The 23,698-nt window shown below is 36.5% G+C and overlaps 1 protein-coding gene across 1 annotated transcript; it reads left to right on the top strand.

Annotated features, from left to right (window-relative positions):
* The first annotated feature begins 1,116 nt into the window (after positions 1-1,116).
* Positions 1,117-21,174, top strand: LOC107694374 (zinc finger protein Gfi-1-like). The gene is made up of 9 exons (XM_016494063.1): positions 1,117-1,265; positions 3,513-3,659; positions 5,000-5,083; positions 14,091-14,254; positions 14,345-14,530; positions 19,702-20,084; positions 20,477-20,614; positions 20,691-20,856; positions 20,996-21,174. Exons 4-9 carry the CDS (start codon positions 14,149-14,151, stop codon positions 21,172-21,174), a joined length of 1,158 nt encoding a protein of 385 aa, XP_016349549.1. The 5' UTR covers positions 1,117-1,265; positions 3,513-3,659; positions 5,000-5,083; positions 14,091-14,148.
* Positions 21,175-23,698: the final 2,524 nt, after the last annotated feature.

Genomic DNA, 23,698 nt, shown 5'->3' with positions numbered 1-23,698 from the left:
CATAGCCGTGTCTTGGTTTGAGGATGACTTTACAGTTGCTAGGCCCAAACTCAAGGCATGAAGCACAGACCAGATCATTTGAACCAATTGGGGATGTAGTCTCCATTCTCTTGGTGCTACTTTGCCCCTGGACAGCATGTCCGCTCCTTGGTTCAGTCTGTCCGGCACATGAACTGCTCTTAGCGAGAGGAGATAGCGATGTGCCCATAAAAGGAGGCATCACGCCATCCTGTAAAAGGAGCGTGACCTGAGACCACCTTGGTGATTTATGAAGGCTACAACTGTCATGTGGTCCGAGCAAACCAGGCTGGTAGGAAGGCTTTCAGGGCCAGAGAATCCGCCATCATTTCAAGGCAGCTGATGTGCAAGCATTGCTCCAGGTGTAACCAGGAGCCAAATGCCGGTCTGCCCTTGTACAGTGCTTCCCAACCTGTGTTGGCGGCATCTGTCTTGACTACCTTCCTCCTGGAGGTCAGCCCCAACGACGCCTGACTGAAACAGGTGAGAATTGCTCCAAGGGTTCACAGCTTTGATGCAGCGGTGGGTTACCCTGAGACGAAGATGCCCCAGGCACCAAGCGTGGGACAGTACATGGGCTTTGAGCCAAAATTGAAGGGGACACATGCAGAGCAGGCCCAGAGAAATCATAGAGGAGGCGGGCGACATAAGACCGAGCATCCTCTAAAAAACTCAGTCAGTAGGACTTTTCCATTGGCTTTTGGATTACTGCAGAAAATAAGCTTTGTGACCAATTAAAGTTTATGATTATTACATTTTTTTTTTAATCATGATAGTCTTCACAAATGAACACACCTATAATGGATTTTGAAACCTAAATAAATCGGCAGAAGTGAAAAGCTAATGTCACCATCACTAAGCTTTTTCGGTCTTTATTTAAAAAAAAAAAAAAAATCCCTGAGAGGTTGGGTTAGAATAGTTTTCAAATCCATGATTGACTTCAGGACGATGGAACCGGAAGTACTCAAATGCTAACCCTTTTCCAGGTTTTGGCCTACAAAAATAGGTCATCCTTGCAGCAGTTTATTCATAATAAATATTCATGCTGATATTTAGACAAGTTTGGGATTGCTTCAGTAATCAAAAATGTGTGTGTGTCTCTGTTGTAGAGCAGCGCTGTTCCTAATGAGGACAGTGTGATGTATCTGCAGACAGAGCTGATCAGCTGTAGATTGCAGGAAGCAGAGGCACTTACTGAACTCAAAATGCAAAAATAACACATTAAAGACTTCGAGGAGAAATGGCAGGTAACTTTAGATGCGGGGTAGAGAAAAGAAGATATAAAGTGTTCTACATACCGTAAGCAAGGGTTATCAAAACCTCACTGGCTCTCTCCCAGAGGCAGCAGGTGCATTGTGGAGGTCAGCAGAAGGTCAGCAGCGCACAGAATGAACTGCAGGTGGAGCTGTTAAGCACAAGACTGAAGGAAATACTCACTCAAACTGCGCTCAAAGAGAGCCGCCACAGACTGATGAAGCTGCAGACAGAGGTTAAGACCCGCAGCTGATAATATCTGCTGGTTTACATCTTTATGCACTGCAGTATGAGGGACAGAAGAGAAATGAACGCGTAGTTCTGGTCGCTTACTCCTGGAACTGGTTTTAAGTAAAAATTTGACACTTAAATACGCTATAATATTAAGTGCATTTAATATATCATTTATATTTACTGTATATATGATATTATATAAATATATAACAACCTATGACACTCTTGCATTGGCACGCGCCACGGGGATAATCACTGGGACGTGAACAACGAAAGAGTAGCCTAGAAAAAATTTGAGTCTCCAATAAACCAATAAAAGTCTCTCTCTCACTTGCATACAGATCTGCATGTTGAGATAATCCTTCCTCAGAAGCTATAAATACCATTAAAGTGTGGGAATTAAACCGCGCTAGTGGCGCTGCTTGAACAAACCATTGGTGCGCGCACTAAACATCACGAGCCGCTGAGGACACGACGCCGATCAAGGCAGCAGCGCTGTGTGAATCGCGCAATCCGTTTCGCTTCAGTCGTGCTGCGTGATAGAGAGGATGACGGCTCACAATCTTTCTGCTGTAGGCCTATTTGTTGTCTTTATCTTTCCGAAATAAAAGAAAAGAAATTGCCGCAATCAGTCTTTGAGATTTTAATCTTTTGTTAACTTTAAACTTTTTAACTTTAACAGCCAGTAATTCGAAAAAATGCACGCATCCAATCAGACTTATTTATGATACTGACCTTCATTTCATAGGCCTACTTCCGTGATGTTTTCAACATCGGTAGCTCCAGTTTAGACGATCACATGGAGTTTTTGCTTCAAAGTAATGGTGGTCAGAAACAACGGCAGAAATAGGCGCCTATATTTTTAACTGCACTCTAAAATATGCTGGGTTAAATACAACCCAGCCCTGGGTAAAATATGGACAAACTCAGCAGTTCTTTTGACCCAGCGGTTGGCTTAAATGTTTAACCCAACCTTCTGGGTAGTAACCCAAATGCTGGGTCAAAACAACCCAATTCTGGGTTTGTCCATATTTTACCCGACACTGGTTGTATTTAACCCAGCATTTTTTAGAGTGAGGGTCACAGTGGAAATCCTGTTCAAAGTCTAACTTAAATCTGAAAATACACAAATGTTTAGGTTTTTGAACAGTTTAAAACTTTATTGTAAAAAAAAAAAAAAATTATGAAAAAACGAATCAAAAATATTTAAGAATTTCTACCGAATAACCAACTTTGTGATTGATCGTTATGCTGGAATAACATGGACTCTATAATAAGTATCAAATGTGAAATGTGTTCATTAGTCTCCTATTAATTTACTAACGTTTATGAACTTTTATATTGAAATCAATGTTACTTGCCATTTCCATAATTATTATTGAAATGTACTTTATTAGTGAAAATGGTTTCATCGTAAAAGTAAATCTCACACCAATTTTTCCAGTGTGCGTAGGCTATATGCTGGGATTCATTATTCACAATGATTAACTATCTGATCCATGTTATTTAATATTAAATAATATGTAATAATATTTAGTTTACTATACAGTTATTTAAAACTTTTTTCTTTTCATCATAATCATTTATTATAATAATTGCATTTGATTTAGCCTGCATTTCAGTATTTCAGTATTTGTCTTCTTTTCCGACTTTTTGAGGTATAACCCCCTTTTTAACTTTTTGGTAATTATGTTAATCATGTTTTGTTTATTTGCATACATGCATACATATTTCAGTTACCAACTGGAGAATTTGTCACTGTCATTGCATCATGATGAAACATCCTGAGATTTCAAAATTATTCTTATCTCTGATTGGGAAACATTACAAAGATGTCTAGAAATGTCTAGGGGTACGTAAGACATGGCTCCTAAATCAGATTCTGACAAACTGAAGTCACTTACACAGTTGGTACTACAATCAATGCTAAACTATGTCCTGACATGGGGTTGCTAAATGTGACTTAATTCAGTCCTCTTATTTTAATGGTTCGCTTCTCACTACAGAACAAACTTCACAGTAACCAGCTAAATCGAATTGAAGCGCTCATAAACAGCCAGGAAGATCATCTACAGGAGCTGACATCACAGAACCAAGATCTGTGCAGCCAATTACAACAGAGCAGACAGCAGTTTTCAACTGTTCAATACAAGGTAACACCACACCTGACATCATCTGCTATTTGACAGTCTGGAGGTGTCTAATTACAGTGTCATTTAACCTCGCTGACTTCCTTCAGGCTATATTAATCCTGGTCTGGACCAAGAGCATCATTAAATTTCTCTCACTCACCCCAACTCTGTGTTAAGGGAATATTTTAGGTAGAGCACAAGTTAAGTTCAGTCGACAGAATGTGTGTCATGAAACCATAAAAAGTGATTCCCAATTTTCTACACGTTTCTTCAAGAAAAAAAGCAAAATCTGGGTTACAGTGAGGCACTTGTGGAAGTAAATAAGCCAATTCATACATGTTAAAATACTAATACAGTGTTTCAGTAGTAGAGCCACAAGACGTAACAATATGAGCATTAACATGATTCATGGTGTGAAAAAAAATGCTAAATAACATTGTTATATTAAAATTTTAAGTTATATTAATTTTTTTCAAAAGTTATATTCAATTTGAAAACTTTGTGACCATGACAACACAATGCCACAAACACTAAAATGACTACAAATATGATTTAAACAGCTTTAGTCAAATAATACACACGTTTTAACAGAAGAATTAATGTAAATGCTTTTATGAAATTTTAAGCTACACATTTCTGCTTTTAAAACCTCAAAATATTTGCCTCATTTATTTCTATTTGAAGTAATCATTCTTTTTGTGTGTGATTTTTGTGATAATTAATATTATGCCAAAAATGCTGTCAACTGAGCTTAATAGCAACCCGGACTATTCCTTTAACTCATTTTCTGACTGACAGTCACTGACAGAGGAGATGAAAGCACCTCACAATACACAAGCCTTTTCCATGAGCACTAATCACAGCCCAAAAACAAAAACACAGTTCATTTGTAAAGCTCAGATCAGCGACTATTCCATTTATTCATCACACATGACTTAGTGCAAGAGTGGCCTCTCTGTTGATCACTCAAACAGCTTTGAGGGAACCGGTATCTTCTGCTTTTCTAGAAGCAGATCTATGATAACATCTTTCTCACTCTGCTGGCCAAATCTTCAGATGCTGGCGTAGTTCACACACTCAGACCAGGCCTCCACATTGCACTTGTCTATCAAGCTCTTTTATGCAGAAGTGATTTTGCAAGAAAATTCTAACACTGTATCTCACTTTACCGTGGCATAAAACAGATGACTGCTTGCATTAAAGTACTGTGAAAGAGTTCTCCATTGGATGGGCTAGTCTGGTGTGATGGTGGTAGACGAAAAGATTCTGATGAGTATAAGTCTGATTTCAAAACACTGAATGTTACTTTACCGCTCATATTGTGCTTCAGTGAATTTAAGAGGTGTTTACCTTTTCCCAAGTGAAAAGAAAAGCTGGACAAAGAAGCAGCGAACATGACCAGCATTGCAGTTCTTCAAAAGCAGATCACAGAGTTACAAATTCAAGTATGTTTGACCTTTTTCATTTCATGTCACATCAGTTTCTCTTTATGCACTTAAATAGGCCCAGCAGTGTTACTATCCATAGCTTCACAGACTGAATGCCAGTTTTGCTCATGAGTGATTGGACAATCAGCTATGGTCAGTGCCGGTGCTACCTATAGGCAGAGCAGGCAATTGCCTAGGGCCTCGGGCTTTGAGATGGGGCCTCCATAACCATAACATCCCCTATATGCTAGTCCACCAGTCAAGACAGGCAGCGAAATAATAGCCTCATTGTTAATATACAGTAGTTTAATTGTCACGTACCTGCATATGATTTGTGTATATAGTGCATATTTAAGGTAACAATGCAATACATAATATCATATTATTAATATTATAATAATATGACAATATCTATAGTCAATATTGATTAAATGGGAGGGGGAAATCCTGCCCATACCCAGCTAGGAACTGTGAATAAATTACTGAACAAATTTCTGCAAATAATAATAATAATCATAATATCAGGCAATAATAACATCCTTACAAACAAAAAAAGAGATTACCTTAGATCAGTGTTTCTCAACCCTGGTCCTGGGCGCCCCCCAGCACTGCACATTTTGTGTGTCTCCCTAATCAAACACACCTGATTCACCTCATTATCTCAATAAAATAAACTCCAGGACCTGAAATGGGTGTCAGATAAGGGAGACATACAAAATGTGCAGTGTTGGGGGGCGCTCAGGACCAGGGTTGAGAAACACTGCCTTAGATAAAATTTGATAAAAATGTACATACAGTACCGATCAAAATTTTGGACACTTACTATTTTTAATGTTTTTGAAAGAAGTCTCTTATGCTCATCAAGCCAGCATTTATTTGATCAAAAATATGAAGAAAAAAAAACACAAATAGTATCTAACACTGATAATAAATCAGCATATTAGAATGATTTCTGAAGGATCATGTGACACTGAAGACTGGAATAAGTACAAATATCTTTATGAATTGTCTTTATGAACTGTTTGAAGCATCAACGTTTGGAAGAAATTGACTTTCAGTGGAGGGACAGAAATCTCTCTGGTTTCATTAGAAATCCTTATTTGTGTTTTTTCAAAGATGAATATCAGGTTTACATGAGGATGAATAATTAATGACAGAATTTTTTCAGTATTGTGACATACATCTGAGTGTCCACACCAAAGATGATAACTAAAATGATAACTATAACTATAAAGTTTTAATAATCCTTCTAATTCTATGAGAATAAGTCCAACACAGAGGAACGATATCGTCTGAATCACTTTTAGAATTTTTTTTCCCAGCTGATAAATAATAAAAACATTGACACCCAGTCAGAATCTACTCGACTTTAAAGAGCGAGAGAATGTAAAACAGTGGACAAGAGAACCTTATAAAAACATCTGTTGGGCTGGACGATAATATAGTTATCATAATAGTTATCTTTCTAGTTATCATTCTTGGCATGAATGAGCCTAAACATATCCATAAAAAAAACAATGAGGATGGTTCTTTCCATTGGAGTCATAACAAAAAAAAAAAAAGTAAACACATATTTTTTATATTCAGTTGTTTTACCTGTACAAAAACAGTCTATTATGCTGCATGATATTGCAAACTGGTATTTGTTATGATATTACTTTAATTTATTATCATAATCATAAACACATTGGTTTGTAATGCTAAATTTTACAGTTTCCTGCACTTTGTTATTCTTCTAGCTATTTGCCTATAGTTCTTAATGAAGTGAAAGCCTCGCACATTCACAGAAAATAGCTTATTTCAAATGCAGTTACAAAATAGACAGGGTGAATTTTAATTTCATGCTGACTTTAAGCAAGGAAATTAAACTGCAACTTATTCTGAGATGTAAAGATTTTCTACATTTTGATTGTCACTTGCTAGCCACATGTTTTACACATCTTGTCAAGCCGAGGTGGTGCACCCAGACAAATAAATCTTCCAGTAAGACCGCAGATTACAATTGGACTCTGTGTCACTGTGTCAGAAGCTACATAGTGATGCTAACACATGTATGAGCATGCTAACGCTAAGTACTGCAGCACAACAAGGCACAGAGGAACCAAAATGAAACTTCTGACTCGAAATTAAATTAGTCAAATACACGTGTCACAATAAGCCATCAGAGCCATGAACATGCACGCATGCTGTGGAGGCAAACTTTTCCTTATTGAGAGAACATTTTCTCAAATAGCCACACAATGGCTAGGAAACTCTTAGCACCTCTCAACACTTCTGCCTCCATGTGATTTGTAGCACCCCACTGTTCAGTAGATTTACAACCAGAAACCCCAGCTTGGTACACCGGCAGGTTCACGATGAGCATAGCTATTTACAAAGATAACGGAAGACCTCCTTCCATTGTAACCGGTTAACCGTGCCGCCTGGTTCATTATTGTCTTGCCACATAGCATTGTCAAAAAGGTGCTAGTGAGATAAACTGCTGTTCACATGGTACAACAAGAAGAGAATAAAGCCATGTTACAAGCAATCAGTCTGCAGCTATCATGGATGAATCATCAGTTTTGGCATTTTTAGTTTGTGATTTCACAGACAGTAAAAAAATCCATTTGTTAGTATTAATACGCAGATTTTTAACCCTTATTATGACGTAAAAAAAAAACTGCAGCCTTTTTTTTTTCACATTCTTGGCTAGTTTTCATCCAGTTTTGACCCAGCAAAATAAAATACTTAAACTATAGCAAAACCAGTGTGACACAAGAAAAACATTTTTTATCAGTATTTATGAGAACTTTTATTGGAATATATTGTTTTTAAAATTTCTTTTAAATGTATAACAACATATAAAATTTTAAAAATTCTAATAAAACATCAATATTACTCTAGAATGTTTTTAAATAAAATATATTAATTTTACTCGAATAAACACCTTTTCAAATTTAGACTACTTGGCATTAAATCTTTTGCCCTACAACACTTTGGTCTGGAGTTCATTTGATATATTTTATTTGCTATGTTACTTGCATTTATTGTCTGTTTATAGCGTTTTCATGTTTAGCAATAAAAATTCAGTCCTAAAAGTGGAAAATGGAAAAAAATATATTTATTATATTCTATTATTTTTATATTTTCTATATACAGTATATAAAAAAGAAAATATTAAAATATTAAATATTCTTAATAAAAATGACATATTTTTATATGGCTTTATCACTTAAAAACACTTGTTTAAAATTTGGTTCCCATACTAAAAACTTAAAATTTGTAATTTTTAAAAAAATGTTTTTAATTACTTCTGGGTCAGAAATTACCGAAATGCATTATATAAGTTAAGGCTCAGAGTAATTTGTGACACAACACACATACACATTTTTGGACATCTTTTAAAACCAATAAGTTATATAATACCAAGATGGATATTTTTTCTCCAATAATATGAAGAAGTTTGATTTTACAGAGAGAAGCTTTCCTGTAGTTTTGATTCTGGTGCATAAATTTTCCTACTCGTCCCTATCTGTAGCGAGCAGAAACACTGCCAGTGGTTTGAGGTCTGGTGAGAAACTGCCACTATCAGATAACCTGTAGGTGTGAGCGCCCCTAAACACCTGAAGATTTTTTTGTGGTTTCGGTGACAAGGTGAGCCAGTCTGATTAAATTAGATGGATACTTATTTCTCATAATCTGGTTCGTTACTGATAGCATTGTGTTTAGCTTATAAATGTTGTAGTCAAAACTCTTTGGGAGATTGTTTTAGAGTTCTGTGCTAGAAGATCTCGTATCAGTCTGTATTGACGAGAAATATAATGCTGTTGTGTTTTAAACAACAATAAGAATGTATGCATTCTCAACGTTAATTCCCACATGCGTGGTTTTGAATTGAGAGATGTGTGTGGCTATAATCAATGTCTCCTTTTTAAAAGAGCTGCTAAGCCATGCGCCATCTCTGATTGCTCTTTGGTTGAGCTGTAGTCTCAAATTTAGAAATAACATTGTGGTCGTGAAAGCTTGTATACGTCTCATTCTTTCTTCTCATAACTACCAGACAAAGTGAACACTCTGAAACCTCAAACCATTATCACGGCTACTTTATGCAGCTATTTCAATCACGTACTCCCTAAAGAGATGCAGAAAGGCTCTGCCCTAGAAGAAAGCAGAGAAAGAAAAATAGACATCAGTGTTTCAGAAGTATTGACCTATTGCTGCATTCATAGTGTCTGTTCAAGTCTGTCTTTGGTTTCCTGTTCTTGATGTGAGGATGAGGTTTGTCACGTTTACACTCTGTGCTGCACTGTGAGAGATTACTTGTACTTTGAATTGCTTCACATTTGCTCTTTATACTGCTATTAGCTTTAATCTAAAAGGACTGAAGACAGGACAAATGAGTTGAACTTTCATCATAAGATCAATTCTTACTAGACCACATGTTTAAATCTATTTGAAAATACATTTTAATACATAATTAATATGAATTCATTTTAATTTAAAAATATAATTTAAATAAATTAATAGAAAATAAATAAATACATAAATAAAATTAAAATACAGTTAAAAAATGAAAGCAAATCAATATTTTTTAAAATACATTTGAATTAGAATGATTAGTCATCCCATTATTATTAATGTTATTCATTAAAAAACAAAACACTTACTATAGTACTATATATTCAATAAAACCGATCTCTGAGACAGTGAATACAAATATCTGACTCTACAGGTCACTTTGGTATCTGCAAAGACACCCTAAATCTATTACTAGGCCTACAACAGAATATTGAGAATTAATAGACCTATCAAAGGCAAGATAATAGATAAAGAAACATGCACTATGTTGATTTGTTTTTTTTTGCCTAAATATGTGAGACATATTTTTCACTTTCTGTGGCAATTGTGTTTAATTGTGGTTAATACTGCACATGCATGTCAGTGTAGAAACATAGTGTTGTGTGCCTTAAAATGATTTTTCACCTAAAAAATGAAAATTCTGTCATAATTTAGTCTTCCTCATTTAATTCCAAACCTGTATGACTTTTTACTTCTGTGCAACACAAAAGAAAATATTTTGTGTTCTGCAGAAGAAAGAAAGTCATACAGGTTAAAATGGGGGCAAAAACAAAAGTGTTGCGTTTATAATTTTGTTCAGTGTATATGAGGGTAAGTAAATGATGACAGCTATTTCAGTTTTGGGTGGACTACTATCCCTTTAAAGTTTACATGTTAATATAATCAGCCCTTAATTGTTAGGTTCTGTTTAACGTTTTCAAACAATATGATTATGCAGTCTTTGATTGATCTAATTCTTTACAGATTCAGAGCCTCTCCAAACATACTACGCAACCCGCACTGAGGCCTTCCACATCCGCCTCTCTGAAGTACAATGACACCTAAAAATGGACAGCTGCCCTAACGTCCCATCATCCTGTCTCCAGAAGCACGCCATCCGGTGAGACACTAAAGATGTTCTATAAAGAGCACTACCCACAGCTGCAGTGTCTACTATGAGAGAGTCTTCACAGTCCCAGCTGTTAAACATGCTGCAACACTTTAAGTGTCATGAGCAGAGACACACTGTGACAGTTTTGCCATTAACACTTGAAAGTGACAGCAAGATTTCTCATTCTTACAAAAAAAAAAGAAAAGAAAAAGGGATGTTAAAGGGGTCATATGATGCGATTTAAATTGTTCCTAGCTGGCCAATCAGAGCACACCTCGCTTTTTCAGACCGATGAGCTTTGTAAAAATCGACGTGTTTCAAAAAGGCGGGGCATAGAGGAGAAACATTAATGCACAGTATGTGGAAAATAATGTGTTTTTTTAACTTTAAACTGCATAAACACATTTCATTACACCAAATACACAAAATAATGTTCTTTTTAGCAGCATCATATGACCTCTTTAAATGTCTTAGATCTAACATTCAAGTAAACATCACACAGCACTTGTTAGTACTGTCACACTGTAAAAGAAGTTTTAGTTATGGTCAGCCATAAATATCTTATTACTGGATGCCGACTAATTTTGAACAACAGTGATTTCAGCCAAATTAATCTATTTGAACCAGTGTCACTCGAGTTTAGAGTGTTTAAGCCAGCAGGTTTTCTCTCTGCTGTTTCAAATGTATTAAAATGTTCAAAACTTTGTTTATATTAATGTCAGTAAATAAATTAATAGTCAGTAAACCACACATACATATAATTCACTATTATGGAAATATCAGTTAATTTTTTAAAATAATTTTCACACTGTGTATGGTCAGTGTTGTAGTGATAACATCATAGGTAATTTATATATATTCTCTTATATATTCTAAGAAGTAATAATACAAAATTCTTTAATAATTGAATCTGGTTTTTCTTATTTTTTCTTTATTTTCTTATATTTTCTTTATATGTAGGCTATAAAACTCCATCTTTATGTCTTAAACCTACAAATATAAATGAAAAATGTATTTTAATTCTAAATTGAAAACACGTTCATCATAGAAGAGGTGTATTCAAGTCATTGTATGAATGGATTGCATTTTGATGTATTTCTGAAAATACAATAACACCCAGCGTTGGCTGAATGCTATTCCTGGAAGAATAATTGCAGAAAACCACACCTGGGGCAAATATAAAATCGTCCCACATAGACAAGCCAAAAATCCTAATGTGATTTAGATCACAATGGGCGTCTACAGTAATCAGACTACATCATAGCATGCAGTTCATAAAACAATCATTTAGCCTATGTTCTCTTTCATCTGGCATTCAAATGCATGGGGTTAAGTCGCCGCAGGCACTTACGAAAATTGGGTGAAATGTTTGTGAGACACGATCGCGTTCAGGAAGTTAAAATTGTGTATTTAAGGCGCGTGTTTGCACGGCTGTAGCTTGACACGGAGGCAGGTCGCGCGCAGCAGTCATTGTAGAGGAGCACAACAGCGCAGCGCAACAGGTGAGTCCCGTCCTGACTCAGGACAATCAGTTTAGACCGACAGCATGCAGCAGATTTTAATCTCGATGGATCCCTTATTTCTCTTGCCTCGATTTCTAATGGTATTTTCATTCGAATAGAAGTCAGGTGTCATAACTTAAAGAAATATTCGCTTTGGATAAAGTTTCAGTTATCTTGACGCATTGACCGAGGTACGTTTGAAGAAATCTTCGTTTCTGCACATACTTTTCTAGGTAATTGTAACTTTATGGAGAAACGTTAAGAGATACTGTAGCCTAATAGTAGTCACACACTATGAGTGTGCACAGCCGGTGCGCCAAAGTTTTTCCCATTCATAATTTGACGTCTAGAACCTTAGTTCAGCATTATTGAAGCTGTCAGGCCAGTTTATACAACCTCTGCGTTGGTCTATCAATGTTGTTAAAGTTTGATTCAGCTGCAGACAGAACATTAAGTTGCCTAATGCATGAGTTTTCAAACTGGGGTCCGGGGACCCCCATGGGACCGCAACGGGGTGCTAGGGGATCTGGGGAAAATGTCAGATTGAAAGAAAATGTAAAATAAAATAGAAAATGGAAATTAAATAAAATGGGAAAGGTAACATTTTATTAAAATGTAACAATATAATGATTTCATTCTGCTTTCTAAAGACTAATCTGAAATAATGAGATGAACCACTAGCCTATTTGATTCTATTAGGCTTAGTTTTAACTGTAAGGAATAAAAAGCATACATAGCCTATTTTGTGAAGCATACACTTGTTATTTATAATCTTTTATTTTATTTTTACTTGATTATTTACAATAATTAGTAATAGTTACTTCCCTTTTCATGTGCATACACTCTAAAAAATGCTGGGTTAAATATAACCCAGCGCTGGGTTAAAAAGGGACAAACCCAGCTGTTGGGTTGTTTTGACCCAGCTATTGGGTTGTTTGACCCAGCGGTTGGGTTGTTTTGAACTCAACCGCTGGGTCAAAACAACCCAATAGCTGGGTTTGTCCCTTTTTAACCCAGCGCTGGGTTATATTTAACCCAGCATTTTTTAGAGTGTACGTTAAAGATTAGTTGGTATGTACTGCATCATATTCTCGTCGTCGCTATCTCCTTTATCTTGCTCATAGCTTTCAAGGAAAAACTGCTTTGAAGCAACATTTTGATTAAAAAAGTGATGCTATAGCCTACAAATACTTAAATAATTAAAAATGTTTCCTCTTAGGTTTATACAGAAAGTCAACAGAAAAAGATACATTATGAACTAGCCTACAACGTAAATATTTTCCAGATAGTATTATAATCATTTCTTTTGGCTTTAGTAGCTACAATTACAATACAAAAGCCAATTATTTAATTTTGAATGTAACATGTATAATATGTCTGTATGCATGAAAATATATAGCTCATGGATGTTGAACAATTGTCCCAATGAATTGTCAATGAATTGTCGTTTTATATAAATATTTGTCGTTTTTCCAACAGAATTGTATATAAATGTACAGAAAACATTCTATATACTACTTAAGTTTTCTATTTACTATGTTAGCCCATAAACCGAATAAGTATGCCATTGTGCGTGAGACAGAAATAGAGATGCTATTCATAATTCTAACCTGTTCAATAGGCTATATAATAACATTGTCTTATTTAATAACAACATTATTATTAGGGAAATAAATATACAGTGTAAAATGCTTTTTGGAACTGTTTATGCCCTACTTGAATTTGATGTTCCTTAGGTCTCGACATCAGGTTATTAACGACTAAAACAAAACCAATTAGTTATTGGCAATAATACCCTGGGCTCCATTTGCAGGCCGTTACTTGGAAGTGACGTGAGGTTGGTATATCACGCTGACAGAGGATCAGTTTACTAAACAAGGCTTTGAGATCAAGTTGCCAAGGGGGAGCCTAATAACGAAGTGTGACGTGGAGTGCCTCGACTTCAAATCGTTTTTGGTTTATTTGGGAGGTTTTGATTCTAAATGCTGCATGGTAGAGATTTGACAGACCTGCCTTATTCAGTTCTGTGAAGATCAGGTGCATTTTTTCACACCGGTGCTCTTTATCTAAATCAATTTAGCACCATTTTTAGGCAGGATTGGAGAGCCGTGAGTGATTGGTGACCCTGAACCTGATAACGGAGAGTAAACATGCCGAGGTCATTTTTGGTGAAGAGCAAACGGGCGCACAGTTATCACCAACCCCGTTACCTGGACGACAACTGCATCCCAATTGAGAAACTTCTTACATGCCAAGGTACGAACTATAGGTCAGTATTGATCAGGCAATGAAAAGCGGTAATTAAAATAGCGATGGTTAATGCATTGTGAATTTTATTGGGTTTAGAAAGTCAAATGGGGCAGATCCCCGAGAGCCCGGTGGAGGTGGGCAATCATTCCCCTAAGGCCAGCATGGTGTGCACGGCGGATCATTCTTCTCAACAGTCCCCGCTGAGCTGCGAGGGCAGTGTGTGTGACCGCTCATCCGACTATGAGGACTTCTGGAGACCCCTGTCATCGGGAACCTCTCCAGGTTGGCATGCTCCCACACACACACACACACACACACACAAAATAAAAACTTACAAAAGTGTCACTATGGCGGTACCCTTTCAAAACAAGTATGTACACTTTAGATACTATGCACTTTAAAAATAGACTACTAATGTGTAGGTTACCTTTAACCCTTTAAACCCGAGGTGTCCTGCCTGCGTCCCGCCAAACGAAAAAATTCATAATCAAATTACTAAGCAACCCCTGAATGGAATAACACAAATAGGTATCTCAGCTTTTTAATGAATGTAATTATTTTGATCAACTCTTAACGAGCGCTGAGCTGTCCCTCTAAACACGAGTGATCCGCGGGCGGGACGCCCCCCCTCCCCGAAAATATTACTAATCATATTTTTTCAAACCACTGCCTTGATTAGAGTCTGAGCTTTACAATGCATGTTGCCGCTTTGATTAACTCCAAAGAAGTGCCAAGTTATTTGCTGATAAATGACAAAAAAAATATCATAATTTGCAAAATATGTTTTTTGTGCCATTTACTCTAATATGTCAAAAACATCATACAGCTCAGATAGTCATGTGTCATCTCATCATCTCAGGTCTCATCGAGTAGAATAAAACAAAGCATAATTGTTTGGGACTTTGAATAAACTGGAGCAAGTTTTTATACAAGAAGTCACCCCCAGACACATATGAAAATAATATATTGATGTCACCATTTTGCTTGTAACTTCATAAAACATGCTCAGATCATGGAAAAATACACACTTTTTTAGAGCAGATTCTCCTGATTAAAAAGAGCCCAAAATCCCTATAATCCGTCATTTATATCTAAAGATATTCCTCAAGAATTTATAACACGCATAAAACTGCACAGGCGGCATATAGCTTAGCAAAAATATCTAAGGTAGCTGTCATGTAGCGTTTTCGCTCGTAACTTCATAAAACATACATATATCAAATGGCACGTTATTATTTGCAGAAAATTCTCCCGATTAAAAAGAGCCCAAATTCACCATAATCCATCGTTCAGATCTAAAGATGTCACTCATAGAGCTAACACATAAAACAGAATTAGGACATGTAGCTTAGCAAAAAAATCAGAGGTTGCAGTCCTGTGCCGTTTTCGCTCATAACTTCACGAAACATGCAGATCTTGAAGTACTGAAAAACCACACAGAATTATTTTCAGAAAATTCTCCCGGTTAAAAAGAGCCAAAATTTACCATTATCCGTCGATCAGATCGAAAGATTTCTTTCATAGAGCTGTAACACATGAAACCAGACAGGTTAGCTTGAGGCACAGCAGAATAAATAACTGTACTTTCACTTTGCGCTTTTATTTGTAACTTCATGAAACATGCATAGATCATGGAAAATCGTACGTAATTATTTTCAGAAAATTCTCCCGATTAAAAGGAGCCCAAACTCATCATACTTTGTTCATTAGATCTAAAGATATTCCTTATGATGTTATCACACACATTAAACCATTAAATTAAGAAAAATATAGCTTACGTTTTCATTCATAACTTATAACAAACATAAATAGATCATTGAAAATGGCACAAAACTCACAAAAACTGATTAAAATGAGCCCAATCATACCATAATCTGTCATTTAGATCTAAAGATATTCGTCATGGAGTTATAACACATAATGTCAAAAACATCATACAGCTCAGATAGTCATGTGTCATCTCATCATCTCAGGTCTCATCGAGTAGAATAAAACAAAGCATAATTGTTTGGGACTTTGAATAAACTGGAGCAAGTTTTTATACAAGAAGTCACCCCCAGACACATATGAAAATAATATATTGATGTCACCATTTTGCTTGTAACTTCATAAAACATGCTCAGATCATGGAAAAATACACACTTTTTTAGAGCAGATTCTCCTGATTAAAAAGAGCCCAAAATCCCTATAATCCGTCATTTATATCTAAAGATATTCCTCAAGAATTTATAACACGCATAAAACTGCACAGGCGGCATATAGCTTAGCAAAAATATCTAAGGTAGCTGTCATGTAGCGTTTTCGCTCGTAACTTCATAAAACATACATATATCAAATGGCACGTTATTATTTGCAGAAAATTCTCCCGATTAAAAAGAGCCCAAATTCACCATAATCCATCGTTCAGATCTAAAGATGTCACTCATAGAGCTAACACATAAAACAGAATTAGGACATGTAGCTTAGCAAAAAAATCAGAGGTTGCAGTCCTGTGCCGTTTTCGCTCATAACTTCACGAAACATGCAGATCTTGAAGTACTGAAAAACCACACAGAATTATTTTCAGAAAATTCTCCCGGTTAAAAAGAGCCAAAATTTACCATTATCCGTCGATCAGATCGAAAGATTTCTTTCATAGAGCTGTAACACATGAAACCAGACAGGTTAGCTTGAGGCACAGCAGAATAAATAACTGTACTTTCACTTTGCGCTTTTATTTGTAACTTCATGAAACATGCATAGATCATGGAAAATCGTACGTAATTATTTTCAGAAAATTCTCCCGATTAAAAGGAGCCCAAACTCATCATACTTTGTTCATTAGATCTAAAGATATTCCTTATGATGTTATCACACACATTAAACCATTAAATTAAGAAAAATATAGCTTACGTTTTCATTCATAACTTATAACAAACATAAATAGATCATTGAAAATGGCACAAAACTCACAAAAACTGATTAAAATGAGCCCAATCATACCATAATCTGTCATTTAGATCTAAAGATATTCGTCATGGAGTTATAACACATAAAACCCCAAATGCACACATGGTGTAACTTTCTCATGGTTTTTTACACTTGGCAAGCAGAATGTAAAACCTAGAATATTTCTGTGTATTTGATCTTTTATATAACTTTTTTTGAATAATTAGGTATCATTTTAAAGCTTAGAAATAGGGGTTGTGCGCAACAGACTTCCGTATTCTGTTAACCGGGTCTCGTCGCTTCCGGTTCAAGCGTTTTGCATATGCTTAGTTAAATATGAAGCAGTTTTACTCAAGATACCTTCAAAGTAGATACCAATGATGATCATAACCAATGTCCATCACATATGCGGACTGAAATCTAAAACATTTCACATTTAGATATAAAAATTGAATAAAACGTCAACAATAAAAACAGCTAGCTAGTTTAACTGATTATCTTAAAAGTCCATAGATATCGCTATTATTTCATATGGCTGTTAACACATTCTCCGACAAGCAGAAGCAATGAGACCTGTTTTCCGGGTTTGGTCAGGTGATGTTCGACATATACCCTATTCAGCTTTCGAATGCATCCAACCATTTTGATTAACTCCTAAACAGTGCTGCCTAGTTCCTCTAAACCGGAGTGTACCGCCGGCGGGCGCCCCCTAGCGAAGAAAATAATAAGCATATTTTTCTAAATCACTGCATTGATCAACACAAAATAGGTGTCATTTGAAAGCTTGGAGTCTGACCTTTACAATGCATGTAGCCACTTTGATTAACTCATAAGTAGTGCTGAGTTATTTGCGGATAAATAGAAAGAAATGTTTTCATAATTTATGAAAATCTTTTTTTTGTGCCATGTACTGTGTCAGAAACATCATACAGCTCAGATAGTCATGTGTCATATGTAATTTGAAAGGTCTCATCGAGTAGAATAAAACATAATTGTTTGGGGCTTTGACTAAGCTTGAGTGAGGCATTGCTTCAAATTCAAAACAACAATTTCAAAACTGTAAAGGGCTAAGAGAAAGGCTACCTTGGTTCCAAATGCTGCAACTTTTGATTACTTCATGATATCACCACAAAATTTAATTCACATACAGCACACGTTGGGAAACATCACCAAAAAAGAATTTTTCTCCTACCTTATTTTTTTTCATGAGATATTGAGCGTCAAATAAGAATGATATGAAAAATTTCCCTTGACCACACTAATTTTTCTTACATTTTATCACCTATTTCTCAACATGAGAATACACGAGAGGCAGCGATCGTGACCATCACCCGGCGCCAGGTAACGACCGCACCCAGAAACACACAGATGGTACGACATCTTTAAAAAGACGCGTCTTTAAAAAGACGTTCCACCCGTGAAGCTCTTTTAGATGGAAATTGCTCTTTTAGTGTGCTGAAGTGCACAGGGGAGATGGCCGTCTGCAACACACACAGGGGTAGTGCAGCCTGCTGTGTGCAACCCACTCGACACGGGAAAACCACCGCCGCTGAAGCGCCGTACCACCAGCACGAGAGCCCACGAAGAGCGTGCTTGACTGTAGTTTTTACTTCTCTACGTAGAAGGTCAGGAGCAGAACAATAGAACCGCTCGGCTCCGAAGACCTGAATATGCGCTGCATCTGCTGCCTACTTATACTCACGCTGTGATCAGCAGCAACTGGATGCAATAATCGCATGCCAATGTGCATTGGCTCGTTTAGTTTACACTCGAAGTAGATTGGTCTCTCTAAGCGAGATCCCAATTCGTCGGTCATCCGACGTGACGTCGGGAGTGACCGACTGAAAGGGAACCATGGTTACATAAGTAACCTGAGACGTTTTTTTTCTACAGGTTATCTTAAGGGTTCTTCCATTGTAACTTAACGCACATTCAAATATGATTTTCAAGAAAAAAAACTAAAACCTGGGGAAAATAAATGCAGAACATGTTCACATAGGACACTATTAACATGACGATATGCATAAAACCATTCAGAAAAATTTGGGCACAAATGGGTTAAAGAAGAAACCAATCCAATGTATAGTTGACATTTGAGGCTTAATACTATAGAAAAGCAATAAAAGTTTTTCAGTTTGAGTTTTTCCAGCTTGTTTAATTTCATATAAAAATATGGCATGCAGTTGCTTCAAACAATGGTATAAACATAATTCAATGTAAATTGTGATAATCGTAATTAATAATCGCAATTACAATTTTAAGGGAATAATCAACAATTATGTTTTTTCTCATAATCGGGCAGCCCTACTTTAAAGTACTAATAACATACGTACCTTTTAGGCACTAAAATGTAGGCTATTTAGGGGTAAATAAGGCGTAGCCTACCTTTTACCTTAGGGTACCGACACAGTGACAGCTTTGTAACTTTTTTTTGGGGGGGTAGTTGGAGTGTACCAATTTTACAGTGATGAAAACATTTGTGCACAATGCTCATTACGGTTTCCTTTTAAAACATCTATCTCTAGATCTGGATAAATACCCTGTGTCTTCTCCAGATGACTCTCAGCCCTTCAACATGACTTTCCGTCCGTATGTTTGGGCCCATTCAACATCTGAACTCAGGCATCTCATTCAATCCTGCAACCGTGTTTCTGTGGATTCAGAGGCATCAGTGGAGGTGTATGATGCCATGGACAGAAGGCCGGGTGCCCATCTACTCATTGAACCAACACAATCTGGGCGATTTTACCAGGACTATGGCTCTCTGACCTCTAATTTGTTGGATAGTAGAGGCTTTTATGCCGACATCAAGATGTCAACTAAAGTAGCAGAAATTGACTCAGAGTCTGATATTATGTGCACGCAACTTCAGCTAAGCGGGTCATACAAATGCGTAAAATGCACTAAGGTATTAACATTTCTATAATTTACCTACTTCTAAAAATATATTTCTATATTTCTATCAGCTGCTTGTCCTTAACTATCCACTCCAAATTATCTATTAAAATTAAAAGAATTAAAAGTAATAGTTCAAACAAATAAAACCTTAGTTTTAAGAAATTCATAAAGGCATAATTTGTATTTATCTAGAAAATGAATTCCCAGTATTTAAGCATAGCCAGGCCCATTCACACCAAGAATGATAACTATATCGTCCACAACAAGGCACCATAACGTTCTGTTTATTATAAGCGCACGCTGCAGTTATGCCATATCTGCCGAAATCAAATCAGAGATTTATATTTCTTCTTCTTAACACTTCCACTAAACCCTTCTAAAGATGCTTTTGTTTTCAAACAGGTGTTTTCGACCCCTCATGGGCTAGAAGTTCATGTGCGGCGGTCACACAGTGGCACGAGGCCCTTCGCGTGCGAAATCTGTGGAAAAACGTTCGGCCACGTCGTCAGCCTGGAGCAACATAAAGCTGTCCATTCACAAGTAGGGCCTCAATTATTGAATAATTCAGCCAGACTTATAAGACTAGACTAGCTTGCTAATCACATTTTTCCGGCAGGAAAGGGTCTTCAGCTGCAAAATCTGCGACAAAAGCTTCAAGAGGTCGTCCACTTTGTCCACGCACCTCCTCATCCACTCTGACACCAGACCGTATCCCTGTCAGTACTGTGGCAAACGATTCCACCAGAAATCAGATATGAAAAAACACACGTTCATTCATACAGGTGATTTATATTTTGATGAAAATAATGAGAATATGTTTTTCTGCAAATTATTGTTTGTGCAGTTCAGTAACTAGATTAATACAGAATTTGTCCATGTCAAAGTTTTGCTGAGACTTTTTTACAGAGAGATATTTTACAGGTGAAAAGCCCCACAAGTGTCAAGTGTGTGGCAAAGCCTTCAGTCAGAGTTCAAACCTCATCACGCACAGCAGAAAACACACAGGATTCAAGCCTTTCGGATGTGAACTTTGTGGCAAAGGCTTTCAGCGCAAAGTAGATCTGAGGAGACACAAAGAGACACAGCATGGACTAAAATAATAAAACTTAAATATTTTTGTCTTACGACTGTTTGTTTGCATATGTGACACTTTGTAGAATTAGAAGGTAATATTGTGTGGTTTTATGGATTAAGGAAATTTGTTTGCAGTCCGAGATATTTCAGATGCTTATGACAATTCCCGATAATTTGTAACAAGCTGTGATATTTTATCCCTGCAAAGTATTAATAAACAAAAAAAAGATCAGTTCTTTTATTTTTACTTCAAAATATTTATTAACCATTTAAATGGATTAAAATGAACTGCTCCATCATTAGATCAATATGTAGGCCAAAACAAATTTCATCAAGTATATGTAAACTCATATTCTTGTGTAGAGCCCGACTGATGTGGGTTTTTGGGGGCCGATGCCGATACCGATATTAAGGAGTAAAAAAGACCGATATCGATATATCGGCAGATATTCTTTATTTGTAGGCTATATTATAGTACAGTATAGTCAAATGTTTGGACACACTTCCCATTCGTGTGTCCAAACTTTTGACTGGCACTTTATATAGAATACAGTATATACATAAACAGAATATATACACATAAACACATTTTTTGCAATGATAACTCAAATGTGGTGATCAAACACTTATAATGATGTGACAAACATAGGCCTAATGGAGGCAGGGTATTTAACAATTTAACAATAAACTTCATTATTCAAAATGAGCACTTAACAGTAAACTTCACTTATTACAGATAACTTAAAAAACACAAATAGAACAAAATATATATAACTTGAATTAAGAAAATAAACAATAACTGTGTAGGGCAAGCAAGCTACACTGCCAAACCAGCAGGGGCAGGTTTATGCAGGAAGCACAGCTTTTCCAAATGTAAACATCTAAAATGAATAAATAATAATAATGAATAATATTTTTTCACAAATTCTGTGTTGTGTATTTTCTGGTAATCGAATGAACATGCAGAACATGAGGATTCGTATTTAAATAGTATTTTTGCAGTTTAATATTCACAGACACTATATCGCAATTTGATTTAAGTGTACTGACCTGTTTTTTATTTATTCATCAAAAATATGACAAATTCCATAAAATTCCGCATTATACAGTAAATTCTGTTTTTATGACTGGATTCCGCAATTCCGTCCATGTTTTCTGCATCGCGGAAATCACAGGGCCCTATAATGTAGCAAACGTAGTGAAAGTAAAAGATGGGTACGTTGTTTATTTACTTTAGCATTGAGTCTCTCCAACTAGGTGACAACGTAGCATTAAATCACCATTTAACAGACTCAAGCCACCACCGCACTGCCGTCTATTGGACTGCAGAAAGATACTAACTTCTCAATCTGCTATGTTACTGAGTCTGACAAACTATTCTGACACCGTGTCTGCGCCGCAACAGGACGTGACAAAGCAACCGTTGAAAATCATTTGAACTTTGTGTCAGCATGTTATAAATAGAACGAGGCATCAGTTTACTGCATCCAGTGCAGACAACATCACTGATTATAATGGGTTCTATTGTATTGTATCACGTGCCGCTCGCGTCTGGTATAGAAACCCAGTTAGGAAATGTGATGTGACCGATGTGATAAGCATGAGTTCTGGGCCGTGGCGTGGCCGGTATAAACACCAGCATTGATTGAGTGGCCGCGATCAGCTCCGGTGGCCGTAGAGCCGTAATGCGCCGCAGATGCGTGCCATGATGCGGAGATCAGCTCTAGTCTCTAACGTCACAGAATCTGCTGTTATCTGCTGTCATCCATTCGTCATATCATCATGCAAAACTAAGAATTTGAATCATTGTAATGTGATCAAATATAGGTGCGGGTGGGTGGCAGGCGGATAATTTATTTGAAGCAGCAGACTCTGGTGAAGTTTGAGCTCATCCGCGCATCTCTACACTACTGTACATTGAACTGGGTCGCCAATAGCAAACAACTGAACGCGCTCTGCTGGACAAACTAAGTAATTCAGAAGCATTTAATCTGTGTTGTATGTTCTGTAAAAAAATACAGATATATCTGCGACAGGCTCATATCGGCTGATAATATCGGCAAAACGATATATCGGTCGGGCTCTATTCTTGTGATAGTCAAACAAAGTAGCGGCTTAAAAATTAACATTTGAGGTCATTTATGTTGTAGAAGCAAACATGAAAGTACAAATGAACCACTACACCATGTAGTGAATCAGCTCATGGGGAAATATGAATAATTAATCATAACTAGTTATAATTAATTATAAATATTTAGATCCGCTGTAGATATTTACTTGACCTCTCAGGGTCAACTGTCTGTCAATTCTAAGGACCAGTCTATTGAATAACTGATTTGTTAAATCAAATGAAAAATTGTGTTTTTGATTGGTCCAGACGCTACAACCACTTTAACCACATCTTAATCTAAAAATATATTCTGCAATGTGTATTGTCCTGCATCTTAAAGTTAAAGCTGCAGTCCGTAACTTTTTTTGGTTAAAAATGATCCGAAATCAATATTTGAGCAAGTATATAACCAGCCAGTGTTCAAAACTATCGCCTTACTT

This window comes from Sinocyclocheilus anshuiensis, unplaced genomic scaffold, assembly GCF_001515605.1.
Source record: "Sinocyclocheilus anshuiensis isolate Anshui unplaced genomic scaffold, SAMN03320099.WGS_v1.1 scaffold2950, whole genome shotgun sequence".
NCBI lineage: Eukaryota > Metazoa > Chordata > Actinopteri > Cypriniformes > Cyprinidae > Sinocyclocheilus > Sinocyclocheilus anshuiensis.
This window is presented reverse-complemented; position numbering and strand designations above follow the sequence as displayed.

Excerpts from the sequence above, each read along its gene's own strand:
- LOC107694374 (XM_016494063.1), top strand. The coding sequence starts at position 14,149 with ATGCCGAGGTCATTTTTGGTGAAGAGCAAACGGGCGCACAGTTATCAC. Across the intron at positions 14,531-19,701 it reads GTCATCGGGAACCTCTCCAG|ATCTGGATAAATACCCTGTG; the intron begins GTTGGCATGCTC and ends ATCTATCTCTAG. Across the intron at positions 20,857-20,995 it reads ACACACGTTCATTCATACAG|GTGAAAAGCCCCACAAGTGT; the intron begins GTGATTTATATT and ends GATATTTTACAG.